A 23892-nucleotide genomic window follows, 5' to 3' on the forward strand; every position below is an offset into this window, starting at 1 on the left:
CTTTCAACAGCCATCAGGCATCAAGCGCTCCGGGCCCCAATTTTCCAGGCTCAGGAGAAAAACATGGGGGAGGGATGGTTCAGGGAGGCTCTCAGGCGCTCCAGTGTAGCTGGCATGAGTATAATTTCTTTAGTCCAGGGTCCATACTCCCCAGGGAGACGTTGTCACACATGCGCAAGGCAGCCAGCCCATGGAAGCGTTGACGCTTGTCGCCTAAAAGATTGGAAACGTGCAACAAACAAGAGTATGTGCTTACATACGAACCCAGCCCCGATTGATTATTTCATATGCAACCGTGCTCACTGTCAACGGTTTGCAGTGGCGGTTGACCATCACTGGCAGCCTATGTAGTCATACAACCATAACCCTTGGACAGCTCGAGATCGACCCGGCAAGTTCTGGTCGGCCGTCTCCGGTGAAGCGGATTTGTCGACAGAGATTGACTAGCTGTCGACATCGGATATCTGATGTCAACTGCTGTGGACTGGTCGTCGAACCTCTGTCTACTTGGTCGACTGACTTTAGTCAGTATAGATAAACTGAGCCATTTGAAAAAAAAAACGGTCACAGACCACATCGTCCTTTTCATACTTTGCCGTGGGTACCCTCCCATTGATGATACGTCCTCTACCGTCGAACTGTGAACGCCTGTTCGCACATCTCGACATTGTTGTTGCGCCAACAGATTAGTGAACAGAGAGAGCTGGAGAATAGAGAGAATGCTCCAGACAGGACGGACGGAAGACGGAACGGATCCTCCGAGTTACGTAAGCTTCCTTGGAAGAAAAAAACCTCCTCCGCTGCTCTTGTTTCAGGATAGAGAGAGGCACAGCGCCCGTGACGCATCGTTCGCGCACACGGATTTGAACAACTCATCACCCAAGTCTAATTGGGATGCAAAAGACAGCAGACTCACAAGTTTACATCGTCTCTACCCTCTCGAGCTTTATATGAGCCCAAGGCTTTCACGTTCCAATTCGAATCTGGACAGCATTAGGTGTCACGATGGAACCCCAGGAAACACCCGCGGCTACGGCGGCGGCGCCTGCCGCGCCGAAGCACCGCTCCCAGCACGAGAGCTGGGCGTCGCCGTTGTCAGGCCGTTACGCTTCGAAAGAAATGTCGCACCTCTTCTCCAACTCAACGCGCTTCTCCACCTGGCGTCAGCTGTGGCTTGCGCTCGCGACCGCTGAAAAGGAGCTCGGTCTGCCCATCCCGGACGCAGCGATCGAGGAGATGAAAGCCAATCTGCAGCTGGACGACCACCAGATGAAGCTTGCAGCGGAAGAGGAAAAGAAACGGCGGCACGACGTCATGGCGCATGTGCACGTCTTTGGTCTCGTTGCTCCCACCGCTGCACCTTTTGTACACCTGGGTGCAACGAGCTGCTACGTGACGGACAATGCGGACCTCATCTTCCTGCGCAAAGGGCTCGACTTGCTGCTCCCTAAGCTGGCCATCGTAATCCACCGCCTGGCAGCATTCGCGGAAAAGTACAAAGACCTGCCTACGCTCGGATTTACGCACATGCAACCCGCACAGCTGACTACCGTAGGGAAGCGTGCGACGCTCTGGATCCAGGAGCTGCTTTGGGACCTGCGCAACATTCAGCGCGCTCGGGATGACCTCGGTTTCCGCGGTGTCAAGGGCACGACCGGGACGCAGGCCTCGTTCCTGCAGCTCTTCGACGGGGACCACGCTAAGGTGGAGGAGCTGGACGAAAAGGTGACCGCATACTTTGGCTTTCCATTTGCCATGCCCGTCGCAGGGCAGACCTACTCGCGCAAGATCGACTTTGACGTACTCGCCTCGCTCGCCTCATTCTCGGCGACGGCGTTGAAGATGGCGACGGACATTCGCCTGCTGTGCCATCTCAAGGAGGTTGAGGAGCCATTTGAGAAGGACCAGATCGGCAGCAGCGCCATGGCCTACAAGCGCAATCCGATGCGCTCCGAGCGCGTGTGTGGACTTGCGCGGTGGCTCGGTAACACGATTAACAGTGCCCGCGAGACGGCTGGCGGGCAGTGGATGGAGCGCACGCTGGATGACTCCGCCAATCGGCGATTGACGATCCCAGAGTCGTTTTTGACTGCCGATGTCATCCTCACGCTGTTGCAGAACATCTCAGAGGGGCTCGTCGTTTACCCGGCCATCATCCGCAAGCACATCGAGGCCGAGCTCCCGTTCATGGCGACAGAGAACATTATTATGGCCATGGTCCGCAGCGGCGGAGACAGGCAGGTCTGCCACGAGCACATCCGCGTTCTCTCGCACCAAGCTGCGCGCGTCGTCAAGGAAGAGGGCAAGGACAACGATCTGATCGAACGGATCAGGAAGGACGAGTACTTTGCTCCCATCGCCGGCAAACTTGACCAGCTGCTCGACCCAAAGAGCTTCACTGGCCGTGCTGAGCAGCAGGTTGAGGGCTTCATCACTAAGTGGGTCGAGCCAGCCGTTGCGCCTTACAAAGAGCACATCGGCAACGCTTCCAAGGCGGAACTGTCCGTCTGAATGTACCTATAAGCACCTAGTGATACAAAGCTTGCTCTTGGTTAAGTCGAAGCGTGTTATTTTCTTTCACGGTCAACGCTTGCGTAGGCCAATGCCTTACTCGGGATGCGCGAAAGGACTGAGAAGACGGAGAGAGGAGGTGAAGGAAGGAGGCGAGCGTCAAAAGTCAGTATTGTGTTCATGAGTTCTTCAAAGGCACCGACAACGACGCACTTTTCAATCTCCTCAAACCCGTCGGCCGGATTGATGACCGTCAATGCAGTACCTCGAAGCACTGCAAGGCCCAGCGCTCGCTTTTCGCCTGTTAGTTCACCTGTCTCCGGGTCTGAAACGCGAAAGGAGCGATGATGAGGACAGAGGAGAGGAAACGTAGATATGCCACGAAAGTGGTCGTTAGGCCAATGGTAGACAAAGAGAAACAGTGCGGGGAGGGGCCATACTCACGTCGCACTTCCTCCTCTACTTCATCTAATACCATGTTCATCAGCTGATCGTAGCCCTTGAGGACGCCAATCACTGTGCACGACGAGGGTCAGGATATGTCAAGAACAATGCAGCCCGAAGGCCTGCTCGGCCAGCCCAGACTCACCTTCCCGTCCACCGGTGAACTTCACTCGGATCTTCTTGTCTTTGTACTTTCCAAGATCAAGGATGGCCTCCTTTTTTGCTCGCTCCCCCGATGGGCCGCCGTGTCCACCTCCCCGGCCGCCACGATCTGGTCCGGGAACACCACCGCGACCACCACCTCGCCCTGCTCCGCCGGCACCACCTCGGCCGCCTGGCCCTGATGAAGAGGATCCAGGCGGCCCGCCACGCGAGTTAGAGGAGGCGCCGCGCCCGCCTCGCGAGAAGCCACGTCCCTAGAGCATGCATGCGCCGCCCATTCAAGTTGGAAAAGGCGGACGAAAATGCGAATGATGCCCGAAGCGGCGTTTGTACGGAAACGAACACGAAAGAAGAAATATTGGCAGCAGTATCAGCTTCTGTACACACACTCTCGTGTCAATTAATCAAGTGTTCTTCCGCTTTAATACTCACGCGGTCAGCCATCGTGAACGTTTATTGGTGCTGAGCTTGTCGGGATGACTTCCCACACAGTTGAGAAGATGTGACGGACGCTCAATTGTCTGAGTTGCGCAGACCTCACCAAAGGTAGGAGTTGGTGATGTTGCTCTTTAGAGGCCTGTACGCTGGACCCTTCTTTACTTCCGGCGGGGTTGTGATGCGATAAAAGCCCTTCGGATCCCCAAGGAGTGATGGATGTGTAGCTGATGATCGTTCTCCAGCCACCTGTTGTGCTTTCTCAGCGCTTGAGCGCGTCTGTAGGTGCGACAGCCGTAGGGAGATAGCTGTGTACTTACGGTGAGGATTTCATTTTTGCATAAGTTTACCTTTTGGGCCCCCGAAATGTGGGACGCTGATATCGTTTTCCAAACGGTCATTGCGAGGACTTCGCGCGCTGAATGCTGTAATTGTGTAGGCAAATTCGTCTGAAACTGAACAAAACGCTTCGCTACCCCTTCTCATACAGAATTGAAATTCATTACGTAATAGTCAATATCGCGTCGCGGTGTTCAAGTCAGAAATCTCGCTTTATGAAGCGATTAGCCGGGACGTGTTTATATGGAGTATGACAGATGACAGAACGAACAACCATCATTCGAGTACTACCATTGCTCCGCGATCAATCGCCGTTTTCAAGCTCGCGCACATCAAGGTGTGCTTGATGCACCGGAGTGACTCACGTGCATCCTATCCTTTGTTGAAGAAAACGAGGCTAAAGAGAGGGCGGTAGTGGGAGTGAGCACAGCGTCTTTCGCGGCTTTTGATCACATGCGACAAATGCAACCGTTGCTCATTAGTCACGATAGATCGTGTGGGACTTTGCACCTTAAAGGCGACCGGAATTCACATGTTTGTCGATGCCGATTGGAAAGCCGTGGAAAGCGGGTTTGGCAAGAAGTGCACTTGGTATTCAGGATCTACTATAAACATCTGATTCGTATGTCAACAACGCCGCAGAACGCTTGCAGGTCGAGAGCGAGGGCTGCAAAGATGCAGCTGCAAAACTAAGGATCATAGGTGAACCCTATGCCACAATGTTAAGGGAAAGGTCAACCTGGATGATGCTAGAACAGCTCCTTCGCACTTTGACCCGTCACTCATTGACTCTGCTCTTCGGTGCTCATGTCTGCAGCATCTAGCAGGCGTAACCACGGATCTACACGTGCAAGATATCTTTGCCGCCATTTGTAGCAGTGGTACTGACGCACATCGCTTCAAGAATCATAAAAATTGCTCCAGAGTAGCATGTTGGATGAGCGAGCTTTCGGAAGACCGACTCCCTTGCGACAAGGACTCGTGAATGCCTTTTATTCTCCATCACAGCGGTTGAGGCTCAAAAGTAATGAGGAAAAGCAAGAGTATGAGGCTCCGCCTGATTTTTTGGCGCTTGCCGACAAAGGGTTTAAGCACACACGTGTTGTGACCGAGTGAAGACAGTTGGAAATCCACCTGTCAGGCACTGTGCATCGGTTAGCTGATGGGTATTTCCTCGTCTTCTTTGACCCGTTAACCAGCGCAACCAATTCGCCGCTTGCTCCACAAAGGATGGTATGATCTTCGGCGTAGGCAAGTAAATGCAACCTCTCCTGATCGAGTTGCATGAGAAAAGAACATTTGAGTCCCAAGTCGCTTCCCTTCTCAACAAGCACAGGTGGTAGTAGGCATACAAAGTAAGCTGAAATGACCACACTGTATCATGTGCATGTTGATAGGATGCACTGATTTGGCGATCCAAAGGGCTTGCCTGAGACTAAGAGCGCTCGTAATGAATCCTTTTTGCAAAATATTATGACCCTGCATGCATGCTTTTGAAAGCCTTTGTAGAGTCTTGATGAAGGTGATGGAAGACTTCAAGGTGTATGCCAGGGTCTTTGTCCAAGGCGTTTTGGTGCCACCCCTTGAGGAGAAAAAAGGACCCCTTGATGGATAATGTCTGCCGGCCGGTAAAACGCTTTTCCAAGGTTTTGCGGGTGATCGGTGATTACGGTGCGCCAAAAAATTGTACCCAGCTCGGAAAGCCCCTCGCCCTCTCACTCACGCCTTGAAAAAGCATCGAGAACTCTTGTATACGAGTTGACTGAGGTGCATGGAAGACTTCACACACAGCACTCCATAAGCAAGGGAGGTCGAAAACGTAGTTTCGCACAGCAACAGGTGAATTCTCGTCATGTCCCAGCGATTAAACGGCGTTGGCCCCAGCGCCAGCGGCAGTAATGCTCAAAGCTGCTCGCCAGCTCAAGCGCGTCCAGGCAGCAATTGGAAAGCGCTCAAAAAGACGCTCGTTGCGCCTGCAGCCGCAGGGATCCCATTGCATGCTACTGGTACTGCAGTGGTCATGTCGAAAATGCAGCTGACAAAGTCACGGCACAAGGCGTTCAAGCGGACAGGGGAGTTGGAGCGGCAAGTGCAAGAGCTACACATGGGCCGAACGGAGTCACGCACGAACAAGCAAATCGAAAGCAAACACAGCGTGCACCTGACCTCTGGTCTCTCAAAAAGCAAGGGAAAAGCTAGACAAATCGACGTACAGCAAGAAATCTCTGCCACTTCCACATCATCATCACCCAAGACAGGCAGTCCGGCGCCAACAACGCTGCCATGGTTCGCAGATGACCTTTCCCCGGCCGACCTGGCGCTCGTTCGGCAGATCCAAGAGGGCGGCAATGCGGTCATGCAAGTCGGAGCTGCGAGCGTGCTTGCGGGAGGAGCGGGGGTGGGCAGCGAAATTGGAGGGAAACTTACTGCGGATGGGGCGCGGGAAGCGGCATTGAAAAAGCGCGTCATCTTCGGTGGGTGGGACGATAGTGCGAGTGAAGAGAAGAAAGCGTGAGTACTGGCTTGTCGAATAAATGCCTGTGTAGCCTGACACTATGTTCGTCTGATGCTGACGTCGCGATGGAATATGACAGCCCAGGCAGCTATCTAGCCATCGACTGCGAGATGGTCGGCGTAGGCCCACGTGGCGCAGAATCAGCCTTGGCGCGCGTGTCGATCGTCAACTTTCACGGCTTTACGATATTCGACACGTTCGTACGAACGCGCGAGCGTGTGACCGACTACCGGACATGGGTGTCGGGCGTGCGTGCTGCGGACTTGCACGGCGCGCCTTTGTTCAGCGATGTGCAGAAGCAAGTTGCCAAGCTGATCGAGGGGCGCACGCTCGTCGGGCACGCGCTGTCGAACGACCTAACGGCGCTGCAACTGACCCACCCGCGGTACCTCATCCGCGATACATCGTCCTTCGAGCCTCTGTGTATGCTCGCGGGCACGAAGCGGCCATCGCTCCGGGCGCTGGTGCGCCTGACGCTCGGCATCGAGATCCAGAAGGAGGGAGAGGAGCACTCAAGTGTCGAAGATGCACGTGCTACAATGGCTGTGTTCCGGACGCAAAAGGCGCAGTGGGACGCCATGTTGCGAAAAGGTGGCCAACTGCATCAGCAGGGGGGCAGTGCCGATCGCGACGCAGAAGGACAGGAGACACAGACGCAGAAGCAAAGCGAGGGCGGCACAAAGAGGAAACGCGACAGCGTCCATGATACAGTGCCAGGCGCCAAGAAACAGGTAAACGGGGGGAAACGCGGCACGCCATCGCAGCCAGGTTGGTGGAAGGCTTCTGCTTAGATTTTTTTTATTGTATCAAAGACAGCGGAGATTTGCATGCAGACAGGCAGAACATATCATACAGAAGAAGGTGCGCGACTTTTTGGCATGCTCAAGGTATAAGCCATTTTCCCTGTTCCTTCATCCCAAATCTGCGTGCACCGAGCCAGACGCCGGAACCTTGTTGGGCATCGCGTACGAGCTTGGCGAGCGCGCGCACCGGCCTCGCCTCGCGTTCGCGCTCGGCGCGCTCGCGCTGTGTAGTCTTGACGGCGCTCTTCCAGCGGCCCCGCATCTCCTTCCACTCGCGCTTGGCACTCTGCGCTGCAGCGCTCTCAGCGCCGCCGTGCCCATGCTGCTGTGCTGCGACTGCCTCGTAGCGCTGCCGCAGCTCCTCAGAGCGGTGCAGGAGGCGCGCAGCGTCTGAGTCAGGGTCACCAGCAGATGCCAGAGGCGCGAAGGTTTGCGCGACGCGCTGCCCGTCCCAGCGCTTGTGCTGCGCCCCTGCTGGTTGGCGCGGGCCGAGAATCGGCTTAGGCGGGACAATAAGCGATAGGGTATGCTGACGCGGGACAGCATCTGCGATGTACATCCCCGCGTCATGTTCGCCTGCATCTCCATCGCCGGCAAGCTCATGCGCACCGGCGAAGCCTGCAGCGCGGATGCTCTGCTGCGTCAGCCGCGGCACGGTCGAGCTGTCCGTGCCGCCGTGTGTGCGCCAGAGCGGCTGCATGCGCGTGTTGGGTGACAGGTGGTGGTACGTCAGCGAGGCCAGGTTCGTCGTCACGGCGTGCGCGAGAGTGCGGTTACCCTGCGGGAACAGCGAGGCAAAGCTTGCGGCGCGGCCGCGAGCGCGGTCTTTGCGTGACTTCCTGAGTGCTGTTGCGGCATCGACATAGGCACCTTTCCCACTGCTACCGCCAGCGTCAGCAGCAGTCGCAGCGCGTCGCAGAAGCTCGCGGCGCTGTCTTTTCTGCACAGCCTTGATGGAACGTAGCGAGCGCCCGCTTTCGAACGCAGCCTCGACTGAGCGTGGACGCCGATACTTTACCTTCCACGCTCGCATTTGCGCATCGGAGAATGGAGGCGAGTGGGCTGCGGACAAGAGGAACTGGACGGTGCGCGATGCTACCGTGCGGAATAGGTCGCACGTTAGACTGGAGCCAGGGTCGCTGGGTATCATGCAGGCATAGATGCGTGACGCACCATGGTGAGCCAGTTCATCCGGATTCGCCGCGCCGCTTGGCACTTGGGAAGCAATAGCGCCTTTGTATTCCGTCTGGAGCAGCCTCTTGAGATTCTTTGCAGCTGGCCGCGAGAAGTGCGTGGCGGGTGTGACAGCCCTGAGCAGATGGCGGTATGTGCTGCGCGCCTCCCTTTTCCACGATGCTGTAGTAGCATCAGTGCTCTCTGAAGGTGCCGCTGCAGCTGCCGTGATCAGCGGCCTACAGTGCGGCGAGCGAGTATTAAACGTCGCAAGCGCCAGACAGTCGGGGACATTGCTGCTGTCCCTTGCACTGCTGTAACATGCGCGTAGAGCCGCCGACCGCCCCTCGTCGACGAACCGCCTCTTCCACAGGAGAGCAGCATCCACTACTGCCGCCATGAAGTCGCTTGTGTGAACTGGACCAGCCTGCTTTCGGCGGAGGCAGCCTCTTTATGCACCTTTGGCGTCAGAATGGTCAACACGTCCCCAGCCACCTTTGCATCTACCAGCTTTCCCGTGGGTCCATATTGCTTTTACGACCATGCACTACTAACTTTATATGCATTCATTCGCCCTCTCAACGATAGTCTCGTTTGCAAAGGCGTGGTATTGGTCCCAGCTTGTTCTCTCCTCAATCATCCTTCCTATTTCTCTTGCTTGGTTGGTCAAGTCCTCCTTCAAAAAAAGCTCTCGTGGCTGCTGCTGACGTCTGACTGGTGTAAATTGACGACAACGGTGAATGAACTGTGTGTGTGTGTGTGTGGTCTAGTGCCCTAACGAGGACGGCAACTTCCCACGATTCCCAGTGGGCATGACATGGGAAATTGTCTGCCAAATGACAAAGTAGCGGTGAGAGGGCATGTGCCGAGCCAGGAGCTCCTTGCTGATAGATAGGGCTTGTCGAGGATGGCTCGCTGTACTTTTGCTTTTGGCAGAGGCTATTCATGCGTGTACACACACACACCTGTCCAGGCAGGCACACAAGCAGGACAGGCTAGGCAGATAACCCTAACCCCTTTTTCCTCATTCTTTTCTCCTCTTGCGCGCTTTTGTTACTTTGGCTAGCGTAGCTAGTCTGAGTTGGAGGGGTGGCAGAGGAGGCACTGCGGCACTTTGGCTGGCCGTCGACTGAAAGAGCACACACTGCACAGCATCAGTCACCAGCCACAACCAAGGCAGAGCAAGCAAAAAGCAACGCACGACTCACTCTTACCAGAAACCCCCACGCACGCACGCTGACGTGATGCGCGAGTAGGAGCTGTGGATGAAGATGAGATGGTGATATATGAGGTAGATCCGCATCCTCACCGTACACAATTGCATCCCACAGCCACGCACCCATCCTCATCCTGCCCCGTTAGCCCGTAGATCTGACCGTGTGGCCGACAGGCGCAGCTGCTTCCCCCCCCAATACACCCTCTCCCTCCGTGTCCACAAGGGCGGGGTTGCACAACTCGCGCCGGCCATGGCCAACCCTTACTTCCCACCCAAGGCATCGCGCGGTGACGACTACCAGCCGACGCAGCACATGCGGCCCACTACCTCGGCGAAAACAGTAGGCAATGCCGCCACCAGCGGCAGCGGCAGAGAGAGCTTCGACGTGGGTGCCATGAATACATCTGCACGGAGGATGAGCTACGGTGACAGCTACCGCGGCGGTCCGCCGACCGACTATGCGGCTGCCAATGGCGATCCCCCCAGCCATGCCGGCTACAGCGCAAATGCGCCCTTGGGTATGGCAGGGCTCTCTTCAGGTGCCTATCGAGTTCCATCAACACCAGCAATGCAACAACAGCAGCAGCAGCAATATCAACAGCAATATCAACAGCAATATCAACAGCAATATCAGCACAACACCTACCGTGATCCCTACTCGTACGCACAAGCCTCGGGGCCGGGTTCCTACGCGCAGCAGCCGATCAGCCCCATGTACCCCCCGCCGGGTCCGCAATCGAATGTTTATCGTCTGTCGTACACACGAAAGCAGGCACCAGTATATACTTCCACGTCGGGTGCAAATGCTGCTGCAGGAGCAGGAGCAGCAAGGGGCAGAGGGCAGCCGCCACGGTCGCCCTACGCGCACAACGACCCATTCGACGCGCCCAACTCGCACGTCTCGATTCCCCTTGGCGGTGCCAGCTCATCGAAAGGCAGATACGGTGACGAGGGCGAGGCATTCGCCACGTACCCTCCACCCCAGCGGCCTTTTGCCGGTTCATACGCTGCTTCCGGCGAGCGCAACAACGTACCAAACCGGCCCGAGTCGCCGATCGACGGTGTGTACCACCCTTCTCTGGGCAAAAAGCTCGACCACTCGAAGCTGAACGAGGAGCAGAAGAAGATCGCTGCGCAATTCCCCGAGGATCTGGACGAGGAAGGCGGCAGTCTGTGGCATTCGATGCTCACCGTGCTTAAGGATTGGAGGTCGTACATTTGCTGGAAGTACTTACGTGAGTGGTGCAGATGGGCTCGGGCGTTGTGCCGCCTCCCTGCCTAGTCGTCTTGTTATTAATGCTTGTGTGTCTTCTCCCTCCCCTTGCCTTCGCGCCGCACTCGAATGCAAAAAACCAACTGCAGACTGGTGGCTCCTGCTGATCGTCATCCTCCTCCTCGTCGCACTTATGACGATCTACCATCGTCAGATCGTCGACTGGCTCACGCCGTTTTCAAAGAAGATACAGACCATCCCCGCTGGCTGGCTCATCCCCGTCGCCATTCTCTTCATCATCTCATTCCCCCCGCTCTTTGGCCACGAGATTGTTGCTGTCCTGTGCGGCGTAGTTTACGGCCTCTGGAAAGGCTTCGGCATCGTCGCGCTCGGCACGCTGCTCGGCGAGATTGGCAACTTTTACGCTTTCAAGTCGTTCCTGAGTGGACATGCGACTCGTTACGAGCGCAAGAACATAAACTATGGTACGTAGAGCGGCGCGCTTTGCTGTCACCTTTCAACTTCTTCGTCTCTTCTCACATCCACACTTCTCACCTTTGCTTTACCCGCACATAGCCTGCATGGCGCATATTGTGCGCGAAGGCGGCTTCTTTGTCATATTCCTCGCCCGCCTCTCAGCCATCCCGGGCCATTTCACCACCGCTGTCTTTGCCACAGTCGGCATGAGCGTCTGGATCTTTATCCTGGCCGCTGTGCTATCCATGCCCAAGCAGCTCACCATCGTCTACCTCGGCTGGGTTATCGAGCAGAGCGGAAACAGCAGCAACGAGCCGACAAGCAGCAAGATCGTAAAGTACGTCGTCCTCTTAGTGAGCGTGCTCATCACCCTTGGCGCGGGCTGGTACCTGTACGGCAAGATGTATGAGGCCCGCCCCGAGGTGCAAGCGCGTCTCAAGCAGAAGCGGTTCACAATGCTGTCCGAGGCCCGGCGCACGGACAACATCGGCACCGCCACCAGACAGCCCAGCAGCACTGCGGAGAACGCGAAACTGTACCAGCACGGCGGACATGAGGACGACGACGGCATCGGCGACAGCCGAGCGGCCGCGAAGATGTACGGCGCACCGGACCTGCGCTACAGCGGCGCTCAGCAGGGAGAAACGCCCTCCGGCGGCGGTGGAGGTGCAGGACGAGGAGGAGGAAGAGGTGGGCTGATAGGTGCTGGAGGATGGGCGTCGCGATGGCGCTCTTCCAGCGGAGCAGCGAGTTCGCAAGGTCAGCAGCGGGATCCAGGCGAGGCGGAACGCATGCTCTCATCTGCTGCGTCTTTCAGTGCCCTGAATGGCGATGGCGGCGGAGGAGGAGGGCGCGCTGAGGAGAGCAAGTACAAGTATGCCGACTCCTCCAGCTTGCATTCGCATTCGTACGGTGATGAGACAGAGCACGAGCGTATCACGACGTCCACCTCTGCATCTGCAATGCACCGATACCCCGACCCGTACCACGCCAACGACAGCTATGAGGACTTTGGCAAGCGTGAGATGCACGAGTTTGGGCCCTCGATTGGCGCGCCAGAACCGCCCCTGTGCGGCGTCGAGGAGGACGATGGATGCGACCCCGACCGCACGCTCGTTGTCGGCACGCAGAACATCGTAAACAGACTTGCGAACCCGTTCGAGCGCTCAACAGGCGGCGGACTCGCAGCTGCAGCTGCAACAGACTCACACTCGGGGCACTCTTCGCCGCCGCACTACGATGTGGTGCAAGGAGAGAGCGGATATGGTCGTGCGGTGTCTCCGGCTAATTTCGTCAATGCCAACGATGGCCCCCCGTCTCATGTGCAAGATCCGACGCACGTTTCTATGCACATCTACGCGCAGTAGGTGGACAGAGGCGCTGTACGCGACACGACCTATGATTCCACATTCCATCCTGCTGTAGCCAGGTGCCAGCAGAAGCATCTTTTTTTCTTGCAGTGTCACGCAATGTATATTTCGCAGGGATTAGAGGAAGCCATGACGTCAACAGATCAGCGTGTGCGTGCTAGACAGCAAGTGTGTCGCCATCTACAGTCCGTTAATGCGAGGTCAAACGATAGGAAGAGACAGAGCTAATATGCCGACTAGCTGTTGGGCCCAGCAGGACAAGAGGCAGCAGAGGCAGAGCCCGCCGAGTCCCCTGATGGCTCTGTCGAGTGGCGCGATGAGCCAGGCTGATTGGACGCCGGGCCCTCCTTCGGCCAAGCCCCCTCCAGCGCGGTATTTGGGAGACCGCCCGCTCTGGGACCCAGATCCGCTTGGCTTCCGAGCCATTCTGCCAGAGTGGATGGGTCAAAGCCTTGTTCGTCAAAGCCGGCCGAGGCTGTCGTGTTTAAGTAGGCAGTCAAATCGCTCGGCGGCTGTTGGTTGATTCCCGTTTGGTCCCGCAGTGTATCCGTTGACCGACGCTGGACTTGCGCTGCAGCATTGTTTTGCATGGATGCATTAGGCAGCCCAAATGGGTCCAAACTGCCGCTATCGAGCAAGGTCTGCTGCATGCGCCCGAGCTCAGCCTCCCAGTCGCCCTCTGCCGGCGCGTCGCCTTGCGCTTGCGCGAGCCGGGGGTTCGAATCTGGAGGGATAAAGTCGCGCATGCCGAGCTCCTCTGAGGCTGGCAGAATGCCGCTGGAGGCATCCTGCTCGCTGGAATACGAAGCAGACGGGTAGCCCGCCATCCCAACTTGCTGCCCAGATTGCAGGGCGGCCGTGTATTGTGTAAATTGCTGTTGCCAAGCCGAATAGTCCTCAGCGTTCATGTCTTCGAGTGTGTTCGCAAAGTCAGGCAAACCAGGCAATGTTGCAAAGTACTGCGCGAGACTCGCGTCGATATGCGATGTGAGCGGATGTTCCGCGTCCATGTCTTCCACGGCCTTTTGGACGACCGTTGGCGCAGAGAAGAGTGCATCCATAGTGGTCTGCAGTACGCCTGACGAGTCAGCGTTGTATTCATGCAAGTGATGCTCAGATGTGTCCTCGTCGGAGCCTTCCGAGTCATATTCTTCATCCTCATCTTCTCTGTCATTGACATGTGCGACGCCAGAGCCGCCGCGCATCTGCGCCTGCAGCTGCATGGCAATTTGCATCTGCATAGCTGATAACCACGGAAACCCTCCGCCGCCTGTCGATGCAGCAAAATTGTCTTCCGCGAGCGGATGCGCGGAGCCACTTGCTGTATTTAGCATCATGGATGGCGAGATACGGCCGAATTCCTGATCGCTGATGCGAGGCTGGGCACGCTTTGAGCTCTGGCTCCGGCGAAGGCCGGTGCCGCTTGCATCCACCATGGCTCTATCCGCACCACTACCACTTCGTGAACACATAGAAGCAGAAGGAGCAGCATGTATGTGTTGCAGCAGCTGATGCTGCTCATCCATCGCTTCGAATGGCGGTGCTGATGTTCCGAAAGGAACCTGCAACGGCATACTCGTTCCGCCAAATGCCGAAATCGCAGCGCCTCCCCGAGAAAAATCAGGAAGGGTCGGCACGGGACCGCTAACAGATGAAGTGATTTTTGGTCGCGAAGAATGCGAGAAAGACGATTTGCGCGAGGAAGACGCTTCACTGAGCCCACTCTCGCTCTTTCGTGCATCGCGGACGCTGAGCTGCCTTCGTTGCGGACCGACTTGCGAAGTGCGCTGCTGATGTTGGCGTGACTCGCTCAGATGGTCTTGCGAGAAGGAAGAGTGGTCTGTCAAGTTGCCGTCGCTCGTTGCATCGCTTAGGCTCCACTCCCCGCCCGAAGCCGATGCGTTGGACGAGGTAGATGGCGCTGAGCCTTCTGGAGGTCCGGCCCCTCCTTGGTTGCTGCTGGATTGCCGATTGGCTCGCGTGCGAGCTTTGTAGCCTGCTTGCTGGTACTCTTCCCGGAAAGCATTTCGAAAACGATCCCTCAAATCGGTGGCGCTCCGTTGATTCTGGAAAATCGGATCTTTTCCGATCTTCGCCCAGTGAGATCCAAACTGCGACGAAGCATGGAGAGTGAGCATGCAACTACCGGTATGCAGAAGTGCGCAGCGCGACTCACCTTGAGGTAGCCTTCGTGCAAGGCCTTCGTCTCCTCGACGGTGAACGGTCGCTTCTGCTTGCCCTTTCCCTTTTCAAAGATGCTTTTGCCTTCAGAATCCTTTGAACGAATCTTATGCCCATGGTGTGTTTTCGCATTTGGATACTGGGGAAAGAAAAACGATTGCGGTAAGCCCATGCACCATCTGCTACTAGCTTGAAATGATGAGGCGTAAAGGAAGAAGGACTGACCAGCTCGTGGTAAGCGTCCGGAAAGTAAGTCCGAAAGCGATCCTTCAAATCGCCTGCAGTACGATTTTCAAATCGATGCGAGAACTCTGGATCGCTGAGAATGATCTTCCAGCTGCCGACGCCATGTTTGTTACACCCGTCGACGAGCGCTTGCGTTTCATCTTCCGTCCAGCGATGCTTGACTTGGCCATTTCGCGCATTCTTGCGTTGCATCTCCGCCTCGGTGCCCGGTCCTGGGCCTGCTGTCGCCCCTGCTCTCGTCACTGGGACCGCGGGCGCAGGCACGGGGGCAGGGGCGTGGGCGGAAGCAAGCCCCAACGTACCAAATTGACCCGCACCTTGTTGAACCGCATTGGGCTGCATGCCACTCGGCGAGCCCGGACCAGAGCTGAACGGCAGGCCTGCATTGGGTCCTAGTGACGATGAGAAGCTTGCAGCGCTTCCAGTGTCCGAAGAAGCAGCGCTGGCATTCGAGATGGACGAGATGGGGCGACCGCCACGAGCAGCAAGGTAGCTGTGACTGAACGTGTCTAGACGAAGCTGCGCCGCCCTGCCTGGAACGTTGCCCGCAAGTGAAGCGGAGAGGGCAGAGGCAACAGTGGAGGCTCTGGAAGCCAGCGGAATTTTTGACGGCTGCTGCCTCTGAGACCCAGTAAGAATAGCATCTGTCGTAGCACGCATCACTCCAAGTGCAAATGCCGAGGGAACCGGTTCCTCAGATGAAGACTGCTGGCCTTGCGCTATGCCTGGCGAGCCTCGCTGGCTATCACCTGCGCTGACAGGTGCGCCTTGGCCAGAGTGCTGTTGATGGGGTGGCTGTGGAAGACTCATACTGTGTTACGCGGTGCCTCGTGAGCCTTCAATTGACCGCTCTCGCTTGCTTTCTCGCTGCGCTCTCGTCTGCTGCCCCTTGCAGACCTTCTAGAGATCCGCAGATCAGACTGACGGGCTTGCAGCTCGGACCGCGTCTACAACCGTCGAAAAGAATACGATTGGCGACACAAACAGCCACCACTCGTGTTGGAGGCAGCGGTGCTTCTGCGTGCCGCCAGGCGGCCTGGTGGCAAGAAGCGGCGTTCTAAATGCACCCCTGCGCGTCGTCCATTTTTTGTCGCGATCCTTCTGGTAGAGCAGTGCTAGCAAGGATGAGCGCTTGCGGGGGCTCACTTGTGCGCAGTTTGACTGCAAAGACTTTGCAAGCTTTGGCCGCGACCTTTGGAACTCGGAAGTCTGCCCTTCTCCTGGTTGTCAAGCCGCTCCTTTCCTTCCTTCCACCTGGCCGCGTCCGGCTTCTATAGCATCACCAACAACATACCCGTCCGCACAAGGGACTGCGGATTGTTTGACAAAAACCAGCGGCTCACAGTCTCTGGTTCTTTGATCTCTCTCCTCAGCAGCTGATGGTTTCTCATTGATCGCTTTCTTTTTTCAACGTGAGAGACTAGGAAGAGGCACTTGAAACCAAGACCGATGCAGCCCTGCATGCACATCTGTGCCCTGCAGCTGCGGACTGGCAAAGGGCTGCAAACGCTACTGCCCTGCAACGAGTCGTCGATATTTCTTTTTGAATTATTTGAACGAGTCCTGATTGTAGGGTTACATACGTCTCAACTCTCACCGCGCTGTGTCCAATGTATCGATCGACTAGTCACACTCCCTCATTTGGATACATCTCAGTAATCCGCAGCCCACGACGAGCCACAGTCGTCGCCGTCAAGCGAAGAGTCGGCCATGATCCAGGCGCAGCGCATTCAAGAGACATCTGAATTTTAGGGCGGCAGGTTGAACCCACAACCGGAGCGCTCCTTCATTCGGCGTGCTTGAAGACGTTGCAACGCTAGAAATTTGGTGCTAGGATCCCAGCCATAGTGGCCACCCTGGCCACACCGTATATCAGACCCGGCGTGTGATCTATAAACGTTGCTTGTCATAGCTGACCGCCCTCTTAGCGCTATATAGCCTTTTGAATCGGGGCATATGCTCGCAGACAGGGGCTTTTGTATATCCGCGCCTACAAGTAATAAAAGGAGATCTACAAGTAGAAGGAGATGGGGGAAAGCACGCCTTGAGAAAGTTCTGCCATGCATCGTGAGTTGGTCGCCCCATTCGCAGCTTCGTAAATGCAACGGGGGCTGATGCTTGCGTCCCATCTATGCATCATATTTTCCTAGCGCGCAGCCCTTACGCTCGCCCGGACTTTCATCCCAACTTTGAAGAGCTTGCCAAAAAGTACCCAGAGCTTGAGCCCTTGTGCGTGTCGCACAACGCAGAAGGCCACCGTGCCTTGAGACAAACATGCATCGAGGGATGCTCTTCTAATGCTTCCTTTCAAATCTCGCCAGTCTGATACCTTTACCATCGAGCAGAGTTGCTAAGGGCAAGGCTCGTGGCAGTGCGATTGACTACAAGGACCCCGCTGCCCTGAGATGCTTGACGACGGTGCTACTGCGTCACGACTTCAGCCTGCACGTCGAACTTCGAAGCGACAGGCTTTGTCCACCCGTTCCAAATAGGCTCAATTACATTCTCTGGCTGCAAGACCTGCTGAAGGAACAGCAGCGTATCCTGGGTGTACTGCGCATCCTACTCTCAGCCGTCGACGCATCGTTGTCGCCCCCGTCGGCAAAGGCCAATGACGTGGCGCAGGGGGCAGAGCATACAGGATGCCGACTGCCAGCTTGCAAGCGACTCCGTATGGAGGGTCCCGCGGCGCCTGCTGAGCAGACGCAACATACCCTAGGCCTCGACATCGGCACGGGCGCCTCACTGATCTATCCATTGCTCGGCTGCGCATCAGATGCGAGCTGGTCGTTTGTAGCGACGGACACCGACGCCGTGTCCATGAGTCATGCCCGCGCTACGCTCGCCAGTGCAGACTTGTTGACGCCGATTCGCAACTTCCCGGAGCGTATTGTGATCCTGCAACGGGAGCACAAAGATACAGCTCTCATTCCATCTGCGGATGAGCTGCTTGCAATTGCACCGCCATCGGATGGCGCAAACGAGGAGACAGCACGGCGGTCACTCGGACCGCTCGCCTCACGCCTCGGTGCCACCGCAGCGAGCTCCACCTCGTCGAGCAGAGCCTCCGATCGCGACGACGTGTACGACTTTACCATGTGCAATCCGCCCTTCTATGGCAGCCTTGCCGAGATGCGTGAGTCGGCGTCGTTCAAAATGGCCGGGCCTAGTGCCGCATGCACGGGCAGCGAGCAGGAGATGCTCACGCCTGGAGGCGAAGCGGCTTTTGTAGGGAAGATGATCGAGGAGAGCATAAAGCTCCACCGCATGCGACAGACAGTGGTCGCAGTGGAGACGAACAAGTCAATGGGTGCGTGGACGTGCAGGAGGACATGGTACACCAGCATGCTCGGGCTGCGGAAAAGCGTGACCGAGGTGGTGCAAAAGCTCAAGGTGCATAAGGTATGTCTCATCGTCTCTCGTACCGTACACAATCTTCGCTCACTGCGCACATCACTTGGCAGATCGACAATTACCTCGTCACAGAACTGCTGCAAGGCGAGACGAAGCGTTGGGTGATAGCCTGGTCTTTCACATACCTGCGTCTGGACCCGCTCTCCCTCGGATTGAGCCCATCCTCGTGCACGGCCTTCGCGAGCATCCTCCCGCCTTTTCCCCGCCGCGACGCTATCATCCGATGGGCGTGCGAAAGACGGGGCGGCTCCCACGGTATGGCGTCTGGCACGGTGCATGATGGTGACAGCAAGCGAATCAGACAGCTGGACGATATACTCGCGTCGCTCTATGGCGCTGTCCACATGCGCCGATCTGTAAGGCCAGCGGCAGATGCAGATCAAATCGGCCCGACTTGGCACGTCGCCGTGAGCTCGATCACTTGGAACAGGGCTGCGCGTAGGAAGCAGGCTCAAGCTCAAGCGCGTAACGGCGGTGCGGGTCAAGACAGAATCAAAGACGACGGAAGCAGCAGAACAACGGCTTTCGAGCCACTTTTACTCGCCGAGCTCTCTATCCAGCGCCACGACCCTGGCAGCGAATCCGACCTCCACTCAGCGTCAACCTCAGATCCAGATCCGTATGTTGAACCAGAGCCGAAGTGCAACTCAGAACGCGCAGATGCCGCCGCCACAGGCGGACGAACGCAGAACTCGATGCAACTCAACGCACGCTGGCTATACGGCGCGTCGTACACGCATTTCCAGTCCTTCTGCTCCTACCTCACATCGCAGCTAGCAACGGACGCCTGAAAGATCGTGCGGTTGATCATGTGCTGCGCGAGCAGCGTCCTTGTACTCTTGCAGCGTTCAGGAAAGCGAATGATCGTGCGGGGGAAGAGACAGCCTAACAATATGCGATCAATTGCGCTCCTTCGTAAAGTAATCATGCCTGCTCCCTGTACAAGGAGCTGCCAAGGGGCGGTCACATTTTCCGCACGTTTTCGATTGTCTTCGTGCTGAGTCGACTACGGTCGATTGGTTCGAGACATTGGTTATGTTCAGCAAGCCTAGATCTTGGCGTTGCCAACGAAAGCGACGCCCTGGAAGAAAGGTGCGGGCGTGTCAGCTTGACAGGGTCCTGAGGTGGAACATACACTGGCGGACCACAGGGATCGTTCGCACTGCACTGACCTTGGAGATGTTGCCAGCGAGGTCCTCAACAGCTTTCTTAATTAGGCCGCTCTCGTAGTCATTCACCTTGCCAATAGGCAGGATCTTCTCGACGCCGTTCTTGCCGAGCTGGACGGGGACGCTGAAGAAGGCGGTCTGGTCGCCGATGACGTCGATGATTGCCTTGGCGCCAGACTGGTCGCTCGTCAGGTCGACGTACGAGTACTCTGGCTGGCTGCTGCTTCCCTTGCCCACGGCGGCCTCGAGCACGGCGATGGCAAAGCGCGCACCGGCGTACGCCATCGAAAGCGTTGCGGACCCTGCTCCGTCCTTGGCCTTGACGACCTCATCGCCACCGAACTGGATGCGGTTCGTCAGCTCCTCCACCTTGGCCTGATCGAAGCTCGTGCTCGGGTTGCTCTGGCTCAGGAGCGGGACGATCGTCAGACCCGAGTGACCGCCGATGACGGGGACGCGCCAGTTGAGGCTCTCTGCCGGTTTGCCGGCCGCCTCAGAGACGAATGTGCTTGCGCGCACGACGTCGAGTGTTGTGACGCCAAAGAGACGCTTCGGGTCGTACACGCCCTTCTTCTTGAGCACCTCAGCGAAGATTGGAACGGTCGAGTTGACCGGGTTGGAGATGACCAGGACAAACGCCTTGGGCGAAACCGAGGCGATAGACTCGGCGATGCCCTGGCAGATCTTGGCGTTGACGTTGAACAGGTCGTCACGGGTCATGCCCGGCTGCGATTAATTGAAGGAATGAAAGGGTTACTTTTCTGGATCTTTTGTCATGTAGTGTAGATAAGTCGCAGGTGCGCACCTTCCTCGGAACACCGGCAGGGATGACGACGATGTCAGCACCTTCGAGCGCTTTGTCCAAGCCACCGTTCTTGTCAGGGAGGTATCCAGTGACGATGGAAGGCGTGTTGATGTGGGCAATGTCAGCGGCCACACCGAGAGCGTTGACGCTGCGAAGAAGTTCCCAAGGCAGGGAAAGCTGGATGTCAGCATGGGCCGTGGCATGATCGATGGCGATAGAGACCGCAGCTCACTCACACATCGTAGAGAGCGAGGTCAGTGATCAGGGTGGACTGCTTGAGCAGCAGCGACAGAGGCTGGCCTGTTGGTGCGATTTTGCGGGTTCAGTCAACAGGCTGCATTTCATCGTTTCGCGTCGTTAAGTAACACGCACCGATACCACCGGCAGCACCACTGTATTCGTATCGTTCGGCATGTATAGCGCAGCATGCGAGGGGAAGCAACAGGACAGTTGGCAGGGTCAGCGCTGGACACGAACCTTCGTTCCTGCCACGGCGGACAAACGGCGAGCGCCGGGCGTGTCACTCACACAACGACGGCCTTGACCATTTTGGAGCAGAAAGCGCGCGTTGACGAAGGGAGCGGGGAGTGAATGGAAGGTGTATGTGTGAGCCTGGGGGTGAGGAAGAGTATTGATGGGACGCAGACGGCGGTGTGGTGAAGCGAGAGAGGACAGAAGATCACGACAGGAGGGGTATAGAGTGGAGGTACAGGTGGGTAGAGGTAGGTGATCGGAGGATGGATATGTTGCCAGAACGATGGCCGGCGCATGCGCCACCCACCGTCCAACAGAGTCACTTCTCGCAATCTCTGGCTCTGGATTTGGCTGGGGTGGGTTGGGTGCATGTGAGGCGGGAAGCAGCACTGCACCAGTGTGGGTTGCGGCATGGGGCGCGGATAGCGGGCGATGCAATGCGGCGTGTGGCATGTGCGCACTCTTCAACTCCACTCCACTCAGACTTTGCCGGTGCCCGAGTTTCTTCCCTAGGCGTGATTATCGCAACCCCAGCCAGCTTTCTGCTGGTAGTTCGTCGTTGTGAGAAATAAACTCCGCGACGAGCGAATGGGAGAGAGCGCACAGTCTGCTGTCTGCTGTGTCATGCCATACATAGTCTGTTGACACCCCATTCGATTCCAGAGTGGGAAAAAACTGGCTGCCCGGGTCATTGATCGATGGACGATGGATGTCTGACGAGGTATCACCAAGGTGTCGAAGCTGACTGGCCCATGATGCATGCGTGCTGAAGCGGTACATAATACAGTATGAGGATCCGAGAGTGGATCGCTCTTTACGCTTCTTCATCACACGCGGACGTGTTCCTCCCGCTTTGTGCGCCAAATGCGTGATAAGACAGGCGCGGCGCAGGATGAGCCCAATCTAAATGCAAATGTAGTACGCCTTTGCAAAAAGCGGTCGGACTGTACACATGGTTGATAGGAACCCCCCCCTTCTTTCATTCGAACGCCAGGGCCGCCTTGCCAATCTTCTCCAGCTTCTGATCGAGTCCATGATGGCGATAAATGTCGACGATCCTTGCGAGCAGGTCGCTTGTCGAGACGCCTGGCGTGCGCCGCGTTGGCAAGAACTTGCCCTGTTCCTTGACGAACGCGTAGATGTCCTTGCTAGCGCCGCCGCCGCCGCCTGCGGCCGCGGAGCCGGCGTAGGGGTCCTCGTCGTGCGCAACATAGTCCACCTTCAGCTTGTCAATCAGCGCCTGGTCAATCACCCACGGCGCGTCCTCCAGCACCTCGTCCACCCAGCGGCAATTGCGCACTGCCTCGTAGCGCTCCGCAGACGTCAGCATCGGCTCGTTCTTGTGCTGCGCGCAGTTCGCAGATGAGCACACGCCCACGATCAGGTGCACGTGCGGGAACGCCAGCTTCGCTTGCCGCAGCTGGAGCGCGTGGCTGCAACGGAGAGGCCGCGCTTCTGAGCGTCAGTACCGTGCCCACATCTCACCACAGTCATGGGTGCTCACGCGTAGTGGAACAGATCGTAGACACCATCAGCATAGATCCGGACCGGTCGGTTCGGATTGTTGCCGCCGTCAGGCGGATGTATGATCTTGTAATCCCGCAGCCCTTCCTTGGGCGCGTAAATGGCATCGCGGAAGTAGGCGCGAATCTCATCGACGCTCGCCTTTTGGATTGCACCTTGATCTTGCTCCAGCTGAGTCTGCCCGGGTGCGGCATCCCAGCTCGAGCTGCCCACGTCCTCTGGCGCACTGCCGAAGAGATTGCGTGGAACGCAAGAGCTCGCAACAGCCGCACCGGTTCCTGCTACCGCCACTTCAGCAGCAGCTGCAGGCTTGTTGCTTACATTTGAAGCAGAGGCGCTGTTTGAGACAGGAACCGCGCCACCCAAGGCGATCTGCTGCGTGACAGTCGTCCGAGCGGCGAACTCGACATCCCCATCGTACGGCGTCGTCCCATCTGGGTCGACATATCCGCTCCGCTCCTCCAACGCCGTGCCTTCTGAACGACCAGAGTTAGCGCTGACATCCGCTAGCGTTTCCGTCTCTGCGCCGGACAAGACGCCCGAGAGGCTGCGCGTTCGCGCAGCTGGCCTAGAAGAAGTCCCGCTCAGTGCTGGTGCGATGGGCTTGAGCTGGTTTGATAACTCGGCCTTTGGCGTCACACCACCTTGTGCAGTAGCCGCTGTGATCGGCAAGGCTCCAAGGTTTAGAGGGTGTGACCCCGCTCCTCCTGCTGCGGACCCGGCGGCCACTGAGACTGAGCCAGCGGGTTTGCCACTGCGGCGCGCACGGTCATCGCCCGAAGCAGAGGATTCTCCCTTTCGTTCCTCATCGATTCTGTTTTCAACAGTAGCACCTGCAGTACCTGGGTAGTCGCTCCCCGCACTAGAGCTCGACGACACACGCCGCAGCGATGAATGGACCTTGACCTGGCCAGCCGGCATCATAGTCCCATGCGTAATCGCCATAGGGGGAATCTCTGCAGTCCCTGCAGAGAGCGCGGTGTCATGCGCAGATCGCGGTACCAGGTCCGTCGAGGACGCTGATGTCAGAGCCGCCGCTGCTTGGTTCAGTGTCGATCGAATAGCCGAGCTCTCCTTTTGCGAACAGCGCTGTGCACTCGAGCGTCGTGCCGGATTTGCATACGCCTCGGCACCGATGCTCGCATACGCCATGCTTGCAGCGAGCCCTGAGTCGTCTCTGGCCGCGGCTAGCGGCGGGCTGGAACTCGCAGGTGTCTTGTCTGCAGAATACTGGTGTTGCTGCTGCTTCTGTCCGATAGCCGCTGTGGGAGCTGCGCTTGCTGGCTTGGAATCGACCAGGGCCTTGTCTCGAGCAGAGGTAGGAAATCCAGACATTTGCGCGCCGAGTGCTGCTCCGGACGCACCACTGCCACTACGCGTCATGCTCGCTTCTCGTTGGTGCGAAGCTCGCAGCGATGAGG

At 57.2% G+C, this 23892-nt stretch overlaps 9 protein-coding genes across 9 annotated transcripts; 4 read left to right on the forward strand and 5 right to left on the reverse strand.

The window, feature by feature from the left end:
- The first annotated feature begins 962 nt into the window (after positions 1 to 962).
- On the forward strand, positions 963 to 2552 carry K437DRAFT_257976 (Adenylosuccinate lyase). Its single transcript, XM_013386526.1, has one exon. The coding sequence runs from the start codon at positions 1006 to 1008 to the stop codon at positions 2509 to 2511; it is 1506 nt and encodes a 501-aa protein (XP_013241980.1). The 5' UTR covers positions 963 to 1005; the 3' UTR covers positions 2512 to 2552.
- K437DRAFT_257977 (U6 snRNA-associated Sm-like protein LSm7) lies at positions 2502 to 3760 on the reverse strand. Its single transcript, XM_013386527.1, has 5 exons — positions 3550 to 3760; positions 3101 to 3371; positions 2956 to 3027; positions 2725 to 2836; positions 2502 to 2629 (listed from the first exon to the last, which is right to left on the reverse strand). Exons 1-5 carry the CDS (start codon positions 3559 to 3561, stop codon positions 2608 to 2610), a joined length of 489 nt encoding a protein of 162 aa, XP_013241981.1. The 5' UTR covers positions 3562 to 3760; the 3' UTR covers positions 2502 to 2607.
- A 1904-nt stretch (positions 3761 to 5664) lies between these two features.
- Positions 5665 to 7252, forward strand: K437DRAFT_257978 (uncharacterized protein). Its single transcript, XM_013386528.1, has 2 exons — positions 5665 to 6402; positions 6486 to 7252. Exons 1-2 carry the CDS (start codon positions 5744 to 5746, stop codon positions 7195 to 7197), a joined length of 1371 nt encoding a protein of 456 aa, XP_013241982.1. The 5' UTR covers positions 5665 to 5743; the 3' UTR covers positions 7198 to 7252.
- On the reverse strand, positions 7223 to 8892 carry K437DRAFT_257979 (uncharacterized protein). Its single transcript, XM_013386529.1, has one exon. The coding sequence runs from the start codon at positions 8780 to 8782 to the stop codon at positions 7289 to 7291; it is 1494 nt and encodes a 497-aa protein (XP_013241983.1). The 5' UTR covers positions 8783 to 8892; the 3' UTR covers positions 7223 to 7288.
- Positions 8893 to 10962: 2070 nt separating this feature from the next.
- Positions 10963 to 11713, forward strand: K437DRAFT_210982 (uncharacterized protein; the record flags this gene model as incomplete). The annotated part of the gene is made up of 2 exons (XM_013386530.1): positions 10963 to 11296; positions 11388 to 11713. Coding segments are annotated over 2 exons (660 nt in total), but the record flags the coding sequence as incomplete, so codon positions are not given.
- Positions 11714 to 15088: 3375 nt separating this feature from the next.
- On the reverse strand, positions 15089 to 15244 carry K437DRAFT_216203 (uncharacterized protein; the record flags this gene model as incomplete). The annotated part of the gene is made up of 1 exon (XM_013386531.1): positions 15089 to 15244. A coding segment is annotated over one exon (156 nt), but the record flags the coding sequence as incomplete, so codon positions are not given.
- Positions 15245 to 16777: 1533 nt separating this feature from the next.
- K437DRAFT_295422 (uncharacterized protein) lies at positions 16778 to 18968 on the forward strand (the record flags this gene model as incomplete). Its single annotated transcript, XM_013386532.1, has 5 exons — positions 16778 to 17152; positions 17236 to 17314; positions 17431 to 18487; positions 18550 to 18906; positions 18942 to 18968. The coding sequence occupies exons 1-5, from the start codon at positions 17146 to 17148 to the stop codon at positions 18966 to 18968; spliced, it is 1527 nt and encodes a 508-aa protein (XP_013241986.1). The 5' UTR covers positions 16778 to 17145.
- A 579-nt stretch (positions 18969 to 19547) lies between these two features.
- On the reverse strand, positions 19548 to 21021 carry K437DRAFT_278960 (putative MDH1-malate dehydrogenase precursor, mitochondrial; the record flags this gene model as incomplete). Its single annotated transcript, XM_013386533.1, has 6 exons — positions 19548 to 19580; positions 19672 to 20394; positions 20474 to 20621; positions 20710 to 20773; positions 20846 to 20865; positions 21002 to 21021. The coding sequence occupies 6 exons, from the start codon at positions 21019 to 21021 to the stop codon at positions 19548 to 19550; spliced, it is 1008 nt and encodes a 335-aa protein (XP_013241987.1).
- A 905-nt stretch (positions 21022 to 21926) lies between these two features.
- On the reverse strand, positions 21927 to 22504 carry K437DRAFT_226349 (cytidylyltransferase; the record flags this gene model as incomplete). The annotated part of the gene is made up of 2 exons (XM_013386534.1): positions 21927 to 22380; positions 22452 to 22504. Coding segments are annotated over 2 exons (507 nt in total), but the record flags the coding sequence as incomplete, so codon positions are not given.
- Positions 22505 to 23892: the final 1388 nt, after the last annotated feature.

The sequence above is a fragment of the Tilletiaria anomala genome, assembly GCF_000711695.1.
Source record: "Tilletiaria anomala UBC 951 chromosome Unknown K437scaffold_72, whole genome shotgun sequence".
Classification (NCBI taxonomy): Eukaryota; Fungi; Basidiomycota; class Exobasidiomycetes; order Georgefischeriales; family Tilletiariaceae; genus Tilletiaria; species Tilletiaria anomala.

Coding starts and splice junctions, on each gene's coding strand:
- K437DRAFT_257976 (XM_013386526.1), top strand. CDS start 1,006: ATGGAACCCCAGGAAACACCCGCGGCTACGGCGGCGGCGCCTGCCGCG.
- K437DRAFT_257977 (XM_013386527.1), bottom strand. Junction 3,028..3,100: donor GTTCACCGGTGGACGGGAAG/GTGAGTCTGGGC, acceptor CGTCGTGCACAG/TGATTGGCGTCCTCAAGGGC. Junction 2,630..2,724: donor GGGTTTGAGGAGATTGAAAA/GTGCGTCGTTGT, acceptor CCGTCTTCTCAG/TCCTTTCGCGCATCCCGAGT.
- K437DRAFT_257978 (XM_013386528.1), top strand. CDS start 5,744: ATGTCCCAGCGATTAAACGGCGTTGGCCCCAGCGCCAGCGGCAGTAAT. Junction 6,403..6,485: donor GCGAGTGAAGAGAAGAAAGC/GTGAGTACTGGC, acceptor GGAATATGACAG/CCCAGGCAGCTATCTAGCCA.
- K437DRAFT_257979 (XM_013386529.1), bottom strand. CDS start 8,782: ATGGCGGCAGTAGTGGATGCTGCTCTCCTGTGGAAGAGGCGGTTCGTC.